The 12,290-nt window shown below is 42.4% G+C and overlaps 1 protein-coding gene across 1 annotated transcript; it reads right to left on the bottom strand.

The window, feature by feature from the left end:
• Positions 1–102: 102 nt before the first annotated feature.
• Positions 103–11,094, bottom strand: gdpd1 (glycerophosphodiester phosphodiesterase domain containing 1). Its single transcript, XM_060888568.1, has 10 exons — positions 10,810–11,094; positions 9,240–9,282; positions 8,964–9,099; positions 8,785–8,830; positions 7,679–7,800; positions 7,476–7,565; positions 3,437–3,570; positions 2,110–2,169; positions 1,840–1,891; positions 103–1,713 (listed from the first exon to the last, which is right to left on the bottom strand). Exons 1-10 carry the CDS (start codon positions 10,943–10,945, stop codon positions 1,579–1,581), a joined length of 954 nt encoding a protein of 317 aa, XP_060744551.1. The 5' UTR covers positions 10,946–11,094; the 3' UTR covers positions 103–1,578.
• Positions 11,095–12,290: the final 1,196 nt, after the last annotated feature.

The raw sequence follows: 12,290 nt of genomic DNA, 5'->3' as shown, positions 1-12,290 counted from the left end.
CAACCAATGAAAAAAACATATTCCTTAGAGAGGGTATTTTCGATGGTCGTTTTGAACAAAACCTCAACACGAAACAGCTTGTCTCTGGACGGGACATTGTTTCCACTTTATACTAATTTTATGAATTTGTATGGCTTTTTTTTTTTTTTTTTAGGTTTAGAAGACACCTATTATCTAATGACATTACTGAAATGTTTACCAGGCTATGATAGGTAAACATTTTTAGGTAAAACATTAAATGGCCCACAGCATCACTATGTCTGTCTGTTCACATATTAAAAGAATATTCAAGCATTATTTCAACCAAATCTCAATTTGTGTTATCTGTAGCTCATGAACGTTAACCCGAGACAGAAAGTCTGTCATAAGAAACGAACAGAAAATCTCTTTACACTAAATTCCATCTTTAGAATCGTTCAGATCACCAGATTCAGCTCTAAATTTGTCATAATAATTTGTGATGATCACTTCGCCACTGTAAACCTGGACATGCCCATCAGAATAATTTACAGCATTGCTTAGGTGTTGATCGTCACATCCGAAGATGATCCTTGTTAACGTGTACGAGTTGTATTTAGCAGCATAATTCAGCAACTGTTTCTAATTTTTTTCCAGCACAGAGAATGTGCCTAATGAACGATTGTCTGCAGTAATATAGAGAAATAGAGATTAAGATACCAAACGCTGGAGTATTCCCTTCGTACATGTGATCAGAATACAGCTGAAAATCACAAAAAGGCAGTTACATTTTATAAAGTCGCTTTTATAATCTATGTTGGGTTTTTATTGCATACCATCTATCACTCAGGCATATAAACGCTTTCAGAAGCCAGAGGTAATGACGAGAAACTGAAAAAGAATGAGCTATTGCTTGAGATAATTCTACGATAGTAAAATTATCTTGACAGATTTGTGATAAAACTTGTTCAGAGACTAAAGCATCACTTTGTAAACCTGAGAGCCATTTTACTTTGTGGTTCTTTGTTGCTAAGTAACCTATTCTATTACGGTGATAAACTGCAGGAGAGCTTCACTGCTTGTGGCCTCCTGTGTTATAATACTGTTAAAGCTCTTGTCGACTTCCCCTCACGGTTCAGAAGAGTGTATGAGTATTACTTTGGCCATTTGCAGCACAAAATAGAGTAGAATGATAATAAAATAACAAAAGATTTGCTGTTTTTTTTTTTTACCCGGAAAGGTACGGCCTTTAAATTACACACTGAGAATTATAAAATATTAAGTATTTATGATGCTCCAGGTTCACATTTAGATACAATGGCAACTCTATTAGATTGCAATGCCTCTTGGGTAAGTTCAAAATCAGTAGTAAGCTTTTTTAATTTATCACCATAAATTAGTCTAGTTTTGTGTTCTTTTTTCCTTTAGGATTCAATTAAAAAAAACAAAAAGTCCATTTTGTTCATGTACACCAGAGTCAGATTTAAAACCACACACAAAAACCTTTTCTGTTACTTCTGTCACAAACGGTGATGTGTAAAAAGAAGATGGAAGGATATTCAAACCAGGCCATGACGAAAAGTGGAAAATGAACCAAGTGAGCTGTTCTCTGTTCACAAGTCATTTATATGCAACAGGTATGTTATTCTCCATGAAATCTTTAAGCTTGGTGGGGTAGTCTGTCATCACGCCGGTGGCCCCGAGGTCAAACGCTCTTTTAAAATCTTCTTCATCGTTCAGCACCCACACATAGGTCTGTGTTCACAAACACAGCAAATATCTGACTTTAATTAATTAGTTAATTTCCCATTTGCAAAAAATGCTATGAACAAACTTCCTGGGATTTTTTTTTATGTCTCTCTTTTTTATTAGATTGCTCACCTGTATTCCACGAGCTTTTAGATGGTCAAACAGAGCTTTTCTCATGAGAAGGCTGATAAAGTAAGAAACACCAAACACAGGCACAGCCAAACACAGGCGCAACCATTGGGTGCAAGTACACCGGTGTGTGTGTGTGTGTGTGTGTGTGTGTGTGTGTGTGAGAGAGAGAGAGAGAGAGAGATCAAAGAGGTCAGCAGAAATACATTTCAGGTCATTAACCTAATGTAACAGACACTGGCTCTGTAAATATTTTGCTGAGATTGAACTTACGTGTCTGCAATCCAAGTGATGAAGCGTTCACCCCGTGTCATCCTTCTGGGGTCTCGGATTCTAAAGAAAAACATGGCCATTAAAAGCAGCCCGAGTCTTTAAATCAATCATCGACTGTGAAGACTAAAGACAACAGTTCATTGGTTGTTGATTATAACAACACCATTTTCTCACTCATTTTCCTTCTAATACAGAGCAATATTTATACATTTGCACAGCAAAGGTCAAAGATTTGGCAAATATTGTGCTACTAGGAGAGACTGTAGGTATACTACATTTCAGTTTTGCAATTATTTGCAAAAAAAAAAAAAGTCACATAAAAAAAGATTATACACAAAAACTACTCCAAAGAGAAAATTTAGACGCCCTAGGATTTTATATAAAACTATACAAGTGTTTCCCCATCAGAAATGTAGAGAATGTAGAACTAAGAAACAATATTTATATTTTAGCCCTTTATATGGCTTAGATGTCAGAAGAAAATGTGAAAAAGTGTTCAGGTCAGAAAATCTAAATGTAGTAATAATAATAATAATAATAATAATAATAATAATAAGTGTTATATGTAGTGGGGGGCATGGTGGCTTAGTGGTTAGCACGTTCGCCTCACACCTCCAGGGTTGGGGGTTCGATTCCCGCCTCCGCCTTGTGTGTGTGGAGTTTGCATGTTCTCCCCGTGCCTCGGGGGTTTCCTCTGGGTACTCCGGTTTCCTCCCCCGGTCCAAAGACATGCATGGTAGGTTGATTGGCATCTCTGGAAAATTGTCCGTAGTGTGTGATTGTGTGAGTGAATGAGAGTGTGTGTGTGCCCTGCGATGGGTTGGCACTCCGTCCAGGGTGTATCCTGCCTTGATGCCCGCTGACGCCTGAGATAGGCACAGGCTCCCCATGACCCGAGGTAGTTCGGATAAGGGGTAGAAAATGAGTGAGAGAGTGAGAGTGAGTTATATGTAGTAGTGGTAGTTGTAGTACTATACACTCCCTGAAAAGTGTCTTGTCGCATATCCAAGTTGTAGGAACAACAAATAATAACTTGGCTAGTTGATCATTTGGAATCAGAAGTGGCTTTTTACCAAAATAAAATCTTATCATGCCTTGATTTTTAATTATTTAATTAGGACAGAAAGGTCAGGGAGTGTAGAGTGTAGTATCAGTAATTATGTCAATAATAATTTTATTAATAGTTTAACAATTTAATAAATGTGCTATTTTGTAATATATACTAAAATTATTTTAAACAAATAAGCAACTGTTAATATTAAATGTGAGAATGTATACAGTATATTAGTACAGTTAATAATACAGAAATATTTGACATTTTCCTTACTTGAAAGTAATAGAAGGCATGGGGATCTCCAAGAACTGCTCCTTAAGGGGTACAAAGGGCAGGAGCCCAGTGTAGAAAAGCCCCACGAGGAGTAGCACTCTGGGTAAGCTGAAGAGCAAAGGGATCCGAGGATTCTACCACAGAAAGAGGAAAACAGCATTATTTATTTATATATATATATATATATATATATATATATATATATATCTATATATATATAAATATATAAATAAATATAAATAACAGCATTATATATATATTATATATGTATGTGTGTGTGTGTGTATGTGTATATATATATATATATATATATATATATATATATATATATATATATATATATATATATATATATATATAAAAACTCTCTACTACTCTTTAGTTGCCCGCGGTGAGAGGAGGCGGGCTGGTGTGGGCTTGCTCGTAGCCCCCAGCTCAGCAACCATGTGTTGGAGTTCACCCCGGTAAACGAGAGGGTCATTTCCCTGCGCCTTCGGGTCGGGGATAGGTCTCTCACTGTTATTTGTGCTTACGGGCCAAATGGCAGTGTAGAGTGCCCGACCTTCTTGGCGTCTCTGGAAGGTGTGCTGGAAAGTGCTCCGATCGGGGACTCCGTTGTTCTACTGGGGGACTTCAACGCTCACGTGGGCAGCAACAGTGACACCTGGAGAGGCGTGATTGGGAGGAACGGCCCCCCCGAACTGAACCCGAGTGGTGTTCTGTTATTGGACTTCTGTGCTAGTCATAGTTTGTCCATAACGAACACCATGTTCAAGCATAAGGGTGTCCATCAGTACACATGGCACCAGGACACCCTAGGTCGGAGGTCGATTATCGACTTTGTGGTTGTTTCATCTGACCTCCGGCCGTATGTCTTGGACACTCGGGTAAAGAGTGGGGCGGAGCTGTCAACTGATCACCACCTGGTGGTGAGTTGGATCCGATGGCGGGGGGAGGAAGTTGGACAGACTTGGCAGACCCAAACGTACTGTGAGGGTCTGCTGGGAACGTTTGACAGAGTCTCCGCTCAGATAGATCTTCAACTCCCACCTCCGGCAGAGCTTCAACCAGATCCCGAGGGAGGTTGGAGACATTGAGTCTGAGTGGACCATGTTCTCCACCTCCATTGTTGACACAGCCACTCGGAGTTGTGGCCATAAGGTCTCCGGTGCCTGCCGTGGCAGCAATCCCCGAACCCGGTGGTGGACCCTGGAAGTAAGGGATGCCGTCAAGCTGAAGAAGGAGTCCTATCGAGCCTGGTTGGCTCGGGGGACTCTGGAGGCAGCTGATAGGTACCGGAGGGCCAAACGAGCTTCAGCCCGGGTGGTTGCGGAGGCAAAAATTCGGGTCTGGGAGGAGTTCTTCGAGGCCAACCGATAGTCCTTCTCCATGGCCTCACCGAACTCCTCCCAGACCTGAGTTTTTGCCTCCGCAACCACCCGGGCTGAAGCTCGCTTGGCCCTCCGGTATGTAGCAGCTGCCTCCGGAGTCCCCCGAGCGAGCTTCAGCCTGGGTGGTTGCGGAGGCAAAAACAGAGAGCCATGGAGAAGGACTATCGATTGGCCTTGAAGAAATTCTGGCAAACCGTCCGGCGCCTCAGGAGGGGGAAGCAGTGCCCTGCGCACACTGTTTACAGTGGGAGTGGGAATCTGCTGACTTCGACTGGGGACATCCTCGGACGGTGGAAGGAGTACTTCGAGGTTCTCCTCAACCCCAACGACATGTCTTCCACAGGAAGCAGAGGCCGAGGGCTCAATTGTGGACTCGTTGATCCCCCAAGCTGAGGTCACTGTGGTAGTTGAGAAGCTTCTCAGTGGCAAGGCACCGGGGGTGGATGAGATCCGCCCTGAGTACCTCAAGTCTCTGGATGTTGTGGGGCTGTCTTGGTTGACACGCCTCTGCAACATCGTGTGGCGGCTGGGGACAGTGCCTCTGGACTGGCAGACTGGGGTGGTGGTCCCTCTGTTTAAGAAGGGGGACCGGAGGGTGTGTTCCAACTACAGGGGGATCACACTCCTCAGCCTCCCCGGAAAAGTCTATGCCAGGGAACTGGAGAGGAGAATTCGGCCGATAGTCGAACCTCGGATTCAGGAGGAACAATGCGGGTTTCATCCCGGTTGTGGAACACTGGACCATCTCTATACCCTCGCCAGGTTGCTGGAGGGTTCATGGGAGTTTGCCCAACCAGTCCACATGTGCTTTGTGGATCTGGAGAAGGCATTCAACTGTGTCCCTCGCGGTGACCTGTGGGAGGTGCTCTGGGAGTATGGGGTCCGGGGCCCTCTGCTAAGGGCTGTCCGGTCCCTATATGACCGGAGCAGGAGTTTGGTTCGCATTGCCGGCAGTAAGTCAGACTTGTTCCTGGTGCATGTTGGACTCCGGCAGAACTGCCCTTTGTCACCGGTCCTGTTCATTATCTATATGGACAAGATTTCTAGGTGCAGTCGGGGGCCGGAGGGAGTCCGGTTTGGGGACCACAGGAATTCGTCTCTGCTTTTTGCCAATGATGTTGTCCTGTTGGCTTCTTCAAATCAGGACCTTCAGCGTGCACTAGGATGGTTTGCAGCCGAGTGTGAAGCGGCGGGGATGAGAATCAGCACCTCCAAGTCCGAGGCCATGGTTCTCAACCGGAAAAGGGTGGCTTGCCCCCTTCAGGTTGGTGGAGAGCTCCTGCCTCAAGTGGAGGAGTTTAAGTATCTTGGGGTCTTGTTCACGAGTGAGGGAAGGATGGAGCGGGAGATCGACAGGCGGATCGGTGTATCTTCTGCAGTGATGCGATCGATATACCGGTCTGTGTGTGGTGAAGAAGGAGCTGAGCCGAAAGGCGAAGCTCTCTATTTACCAGTCGATCTACGTTCCTACCCTCACCTATGTTCATGAGCTTTGGGTCATGACCAAAAGGACAAGATCCCGGATACAGGCGGCCGAAATGAGTTTCCTCTGCAGGGTGGCCGGGCGCTCCCTTAGAGATAGAGTGAGGAGCTCGGTCACTCGGGAGGAGCTCAGAGTAGAGCCGCTGCTCCTCCACATCGAGAGGAGTCAGCTGAGGTGGCTCGGGCATCTGTTCCGGATGCCTCCTGGACGCCTCCCTGGGGAGGTGTTCCGGGCATGTCCAATCGGGAGGAGGCCCCGGGGAAGACCTAGGACACGCTGGAGGGACTATGTCTCTCGGCTGGCCTGGGAACGCCTCGGTAATGGATGGATATATTATATATGTGACATGTATATATGTGTGGTGATGTGACAATAAAAGTGACTTGACTTGATATATATATTTATATGCAACCACAAAAAGAAGAAAAAAAAAAGGGCATTAGCCATAACCTCATAGAAGCATCTGTTTTTGCTTATCAATCTATGACGCGTTATAAGGCCATCTCCAAAATATTGGTCATTCAAAATTTTTTATTGAGAAAGACTGTTTACATCTTAGGTGTGGAAGGAGGGCATGATTTTGCAGCCGGAGGGCATGATTTTGCAGCCAGAGGTCATGGGAAAATTACAATTATTAAGACAACAATAAACTAAACTTTGAACCAGAACATTCTTGAGACAAATCTGCCCAGGAGCTTAAGCTGGGCCAAAATTGGGTCAGGCTAAAGAACAATGATCACAAAAACACCAGCAAATCTAATTGGCTGAAGCAGGAAAAAAGATCAAGGTATTTGTATCAAGTCTCAACCGCTTTGAGATGCTGTGGTAAAAAACCCACATACCTTCAAACGTCAATGAACAAAAGCAATGTTTTAAAGAAGAGCAGGAGTTATTGGTGCTAAAGGTAGTACTACATGTTATAGGATTATTGGGTGTACTAATTTCCTCCCACCTGGTTTCTGAATGTTGGCTTTTTTGAGGAAAACGAATTGAAATCTGATGTGTTTTTTTGTTGTCACCTGAGATCATTTGTTTATGAAGTTTATGATGACCATTGTTATTTAATACCTAATACATAAAGAAAGAATTGAAGGAGGTTGCACTTTTCTTTGTCTCGTGACTGTAGTAGAATAAAGTCAAAAAGCCTTACAGCTTTAGATCTTACCTCTTTGTAGCATTTCTTAACTATCTGGTCACTGGAGTTACCCCATACAGTCAGCTGCTCGCGATTATATTCAATGACCAGCTCAGAGACCTTTGGGAACAATACAGCATCATCCAGTCATGACCTGTTCTGATTAGACGTTCATCAAGGCATATCTTATTTGTGATGTCGCAGCAGCAGTTTGTGACTGAGGGAACACAGACCTTCCTGATGAGTGTGTCATCGTTGACTTTGATGTCGATGTTAATGGGGGTCTTTGGGAAAGCCTCAAATACATCTTTCAGCAGAGGGATGTTTTTATCCTCACCTCCTTCGACAAAGCACTCTGCGATACAGACAAGTATATGGTATACAGGCTAATAAGATACAATACTCTCGAGAAATTTTGGCCCCCCTTCATAAAACACAGAAACAAAGATTACACAATAATTTAGATTTTCCACTTAAAATAAATAAATAAATAAATAAATAGAATTTTCTCTTAGAACATGTGTGAGAGAATTACTAACAACTCTAATTATATATCAAATGATTTCTAATTTCATATATATCTGACCTCATTATATAAAACACCTCATTATGTCAATAGATCAGCACCAGCACACTTAAAAACATGCCTATTTTAGCCAGTCAAACCAACACACATATCCAAAGAGCTTATTGTGGACTTTAGGAAGAAGAGAGGTAACACACACATTCACTTATTCACATTAACAGGATGATGGTTGAATGGGTTTCCAGTTTCAAGTTCCTGGGGATTCACATATCCGAGGACTTGTCTTGGTTCAATAACACTTACAGACTGATTAAGAAGGCTTTCCTGTCTTTCTTATTCCTGGGATTGTTGAGGAAGAACCAGCTTTCTTCTGCAATCTTGGAGAACTTCTACTGCTGTGCAGTTGAGAGCATCCTAATCAGCTGTATCACAGTTTGGTATGGGAATTGCTCTATTACTACAGAGGGTGGTGAAAAGCGCCCAGCGCATTATTGGGACCCTAATTCCTGCCATTGTGGACGTCCAGAGGAAGCAGTGTCTGCGTTAAGCTTGCAGCATCGTCAAGGACACCTCTCACCCAGCCCATAAACTGTTATATGTATATGTATATATATATATATATATATATATATATATATATATATATATATATATATATATATATATATATATATATATATATATATATATATACACATACATATTTATGTATATCTGTACATCTGTCTATACTTATACGTTGAATCTAATCTAATCTTACGCAGCAGAGATGACAGGAGGATTAATACAGCTGCTGAAGTCCTGGCCACTCACCTCGCTTGAAAGACACACCAAGCTTACACAAGTAAGGTGGAAGTTCCTAAAGGAAAATTCACAAACACAAAACACACACTGCATTCTTATTACAAACATAAGCACATTTCGATTAGGAAATATTAACCGGTAATGTAAACGATTCATTGCAACAGTGACAGTTGAACTCTTCCACTCACGGCATATGCGACATCTGAAATGCTGGTGCTAACTCCGGTCGACCTCTTCAGGTTAAAGTCATGCAACACGACCACCTGCTCGTCCTTGGTCAGATGACAGTCCAGTTCCAGCATGTCAGTTCCGAGCTGTACGGCACTACGAATGGAAAACATGAACGAAAGGTTCAGCTACTCAGAAAAAAGACATATGATAGAAGACAGGAGGCTTGAGGATCACTTAAAGGTGTTGTTAAATATCCATACAACTAGTGAATCGTGACCGGTGAAGAAACTCACTGCCTGAAGGCTGCCATGGTGTTCTCCAGGTTCTCACCTGCACCTGTGGTCGAGGACAGAAGACCGATAAACATACAACTTATGAGTGAAGTGAAGTGATGTGATGTCAGTTGAAGTTACAGGGCTCTCAAGTGTCACGAATTGAGCGAGACAGTCACTCATTTGGGTCTTTTGTCACGCCCTACTGCCACGCAGTTGTATTTGTCACGCAGAAAAACTTACTATTTATCATATATTTAATATGCCCAAAATGTATCTGTCTGCACCGCTGTCTATATGGAACCAGGTAGGAATCAAGCGCGTCTCCGCTGGAGTTCTTAATCGAGCCTGACACTTATGATCCAATCAAAAAAGAGGCTACACAATAGCCAATCAGAAAATAGCACTATTGTATCTGGGTAAGATGTAACACAACAACCAATGAAAAAATTGTGGAATTCTGAAACAATCCTGGAATTGTTCAGCATCATCCTCGTTCACCCGCAGAGAAAACCACTGGAGATGCGAGCATCACTTTGAGCACAGAGTAAGATGATGATCTTCTGTTGTAATGTTACAACAAATTCAGGACTTGTTTGACACAAACAAGGACATTTTGACTGCTGTTAGAGAGTTTCCCAGATAATCAGCATCAGTTTTTCATGAGTGTCTGTAACTTAGCCAACAGTCTTACAGCCTATTCACTGACAACACCTGCTCAGAACAAGTAGTCTAGGCCAGTGGTTCTCAAACTGGGGGCCCTGAGATGGTGCCAGGGGGCCCCGGTTCACTGAATGGGAGAGTAGGGGGCACCCACATTGTTGTGTATGGGTGGAGGGTTGGAGATGTCATTCTACAGAGGGTAGTCCAGACTGCCGAGCGACCCAAGATCTGTACTTCTCCCGAGTGAGCAAAAGGGCAAAGACAATCACTCTGGACCCCTCACATCCAGCACACTTCCTCTTTAAACTGTTGCCATCTGGTCGACGCTCCAGAGCCCTGAGCACCAGAACGACCAGACATAGGAACAGTTTCTTCCCTCAAGTAATCCATCTGATGAACACTTAACACACATGGAACACACAACGCTATTCTTACACATTATTTACTTAAAACACATATTATTTATATTTCAGTTGCACATTTCACACTTGTACATACAATCTGTCTATATAGTATATGTCATTCTGTTACACTGTGGAGCTTCTGTCACTAAAACAAATTCCTCGCATGTGAAAACAGACCTGGCAATAAATCTCTTTCTGATTCTGATTCTGATTTTCTTGCCTGTCTTCAAAACCTGAGAGCCCTGAATTTATAAGAAGAAAATTGCACCACAGTCACCATCAATGCAGGTAACCGGGTTAAAGGTCCTATTGCATGAGTTATTAACAACGTCAGAGATTTGATCTATTCTCAGAAATGTACCCACAGGTCCATAAAGCACGAGGATATAAACAACATCACAACACATGAGAACATTTCTGACCGGATATTATGACATTCTGAGCGACTGAACGACTGTCTGTACTGACATTGTACAAAACAAATGACTAAAAAGACATAATATTAGCAAAACTGGACAGCTCACCGCCTCGGTGTGAGATGTGGCGGCTGAGGAAAGTCTCACGTTTCCTGCGATGCAGCAACGAAGGACATTTCAGTAACAAAGCAGATGTAAGCACGTATCCAGTAACCGTGGATAAAACATAGACTGCTGCACTCATAGCTATAAGTACTTATAATCAGTCATAAACTAGCACTGCGCGTTATAGCTAACTAGCTAACTAGCTAACAAGCTAACAGCTAGGTTTGTTGTTATCTCTGAAGCTAAACACCGGCCGGTAAACAGCTCAGCTGACAGGTCTCCTAACTCAGTGTTGTTTTTGTCTATGCGCATTCTGATTGGTTCAGCAGAAATGACACCGAGGTTACTGATTGGCTGAAACGTTTCACAACGCACCAGCCAATCATCGCGTCCGCAGAGTCACAGTCAATGTCCTGTTCATATCTTATCACACACACACGGTCATGCATCATGTGGACATGTGAACTCACTAGGAATAAAGTCTTTTGTTGGTACTTTGTGGTATGAACTGACTTAATGTCTACACCGTAGTGACGTACTGTATAATATACATTAATCTGATGATTAGATCTTATAAACATTGGCGAATCTGCGCGTTAGATTTCAACTCATTTCTAACATGTGGCCAGTAATTTTGGTTCCATAGTCCATACTTAAGAAGATAGATGGAAAGATTCCCTGCTCCTACAGAATTAGATGGAGTGCATGCGATGCCGACTCATAAGTTCCCCCGAAGCCTAAATTTCTCTAACCTGCCGTAATATAAACGTCAGTCTGTCCTCAGGATGTCACTTACAACCCAAAGACTAAATGTCAGAAATCAGAAAGTCTGAAAGTTTTTTTTTTTATCCGTATTTCTTCCATATTCGGGCCACTTTAATCAGAATCAGAATTAGGATTATTGGCTGAGTCTGTTGACACACACGAGGAATTTGGTTCCAGCTGTTGGCGATCCTCAAAAGTACAGACATAAATAATACTATACATTTAGCTTGGACCCCCGTGACCCGAAGATGAATGAATGAATGAATGAATTTAGCTTGGACTATACAAGACAAAAACAGACAAGACAAGACAAAACAGACTATATGAGACCATACAGACAATGTGAGACAATATAGACAGTACGAGTATTAAATAGGAACACAGAGTAGATAATAAATTATATAATAACCAATGTGCACTGTGAATACGACACAAGACCTGGCATTTTGCAGATTTGGCCCTTGTCAAAGCCGCTCACTTATACTTGCCCGTTTCTCTTGCTTCCAACACCTCAACTTTGAGAACAATATGAAAACGTTGAGTATATTCTTCCCCTTGACAGGAGCCAGTGTATTATCTCATTACAACGTATGTTACAACGCTGTTCAGGTCACCTGTCAGTGGATTTAATTGTTATGTGTGATGTATGAATGTTATGTAAATGTGATGTCTTTTTTTTTTTTTTTTTTTAACTTTTTAAACCTCAAGTTCTGAAGACA

The sequence above is a fragment of the Tachysurus vachellii genome, chromosome 15, assembly GCF_030014155.1.
Source record: "Tachysurus vachellii isolate PV-2020 chromosome 15, HZAU_Pvac_v1, whole genome shotgun sequence".
NCBI classification, from domain to species: domain Eukaryota; kingdom Metazoa; phylum Chordata; class Actinopteri; order Siluriformes; family Bagridae; genus Tachysurus; species Tachysurus vachellii.
Note: the sequence above shows the minus strand (reverse complement) of the source record. Positions and strands in the feature narration are given on the sequence as shown.

Excerpts from the sequence above, each read along its gene's own strand:
- gdpd1 (XM_060888568.1), bottom strand. The coding sequence starts at position 10,945 with ATGAGTGCAGCAGTCTATGTTTTATCCACGGTTACTGGATACGTGCTT. Across the intron at positions 2,170-3,436 it reads ATGCCTTCTATTACTTTCAA|AATCCGAGACCCCAGAAGGA; the intron begins GTAAGGAAAATG and ends GTTTTTCTTTAG. Across the intron at positions 1,892-2,109 it reads ATCACTTGGATTGCAGACAC|CCTTCTCATGAGAAAAGCTC; the intron begins GTAAGTTCAATC and ends TTACTTTATCAG.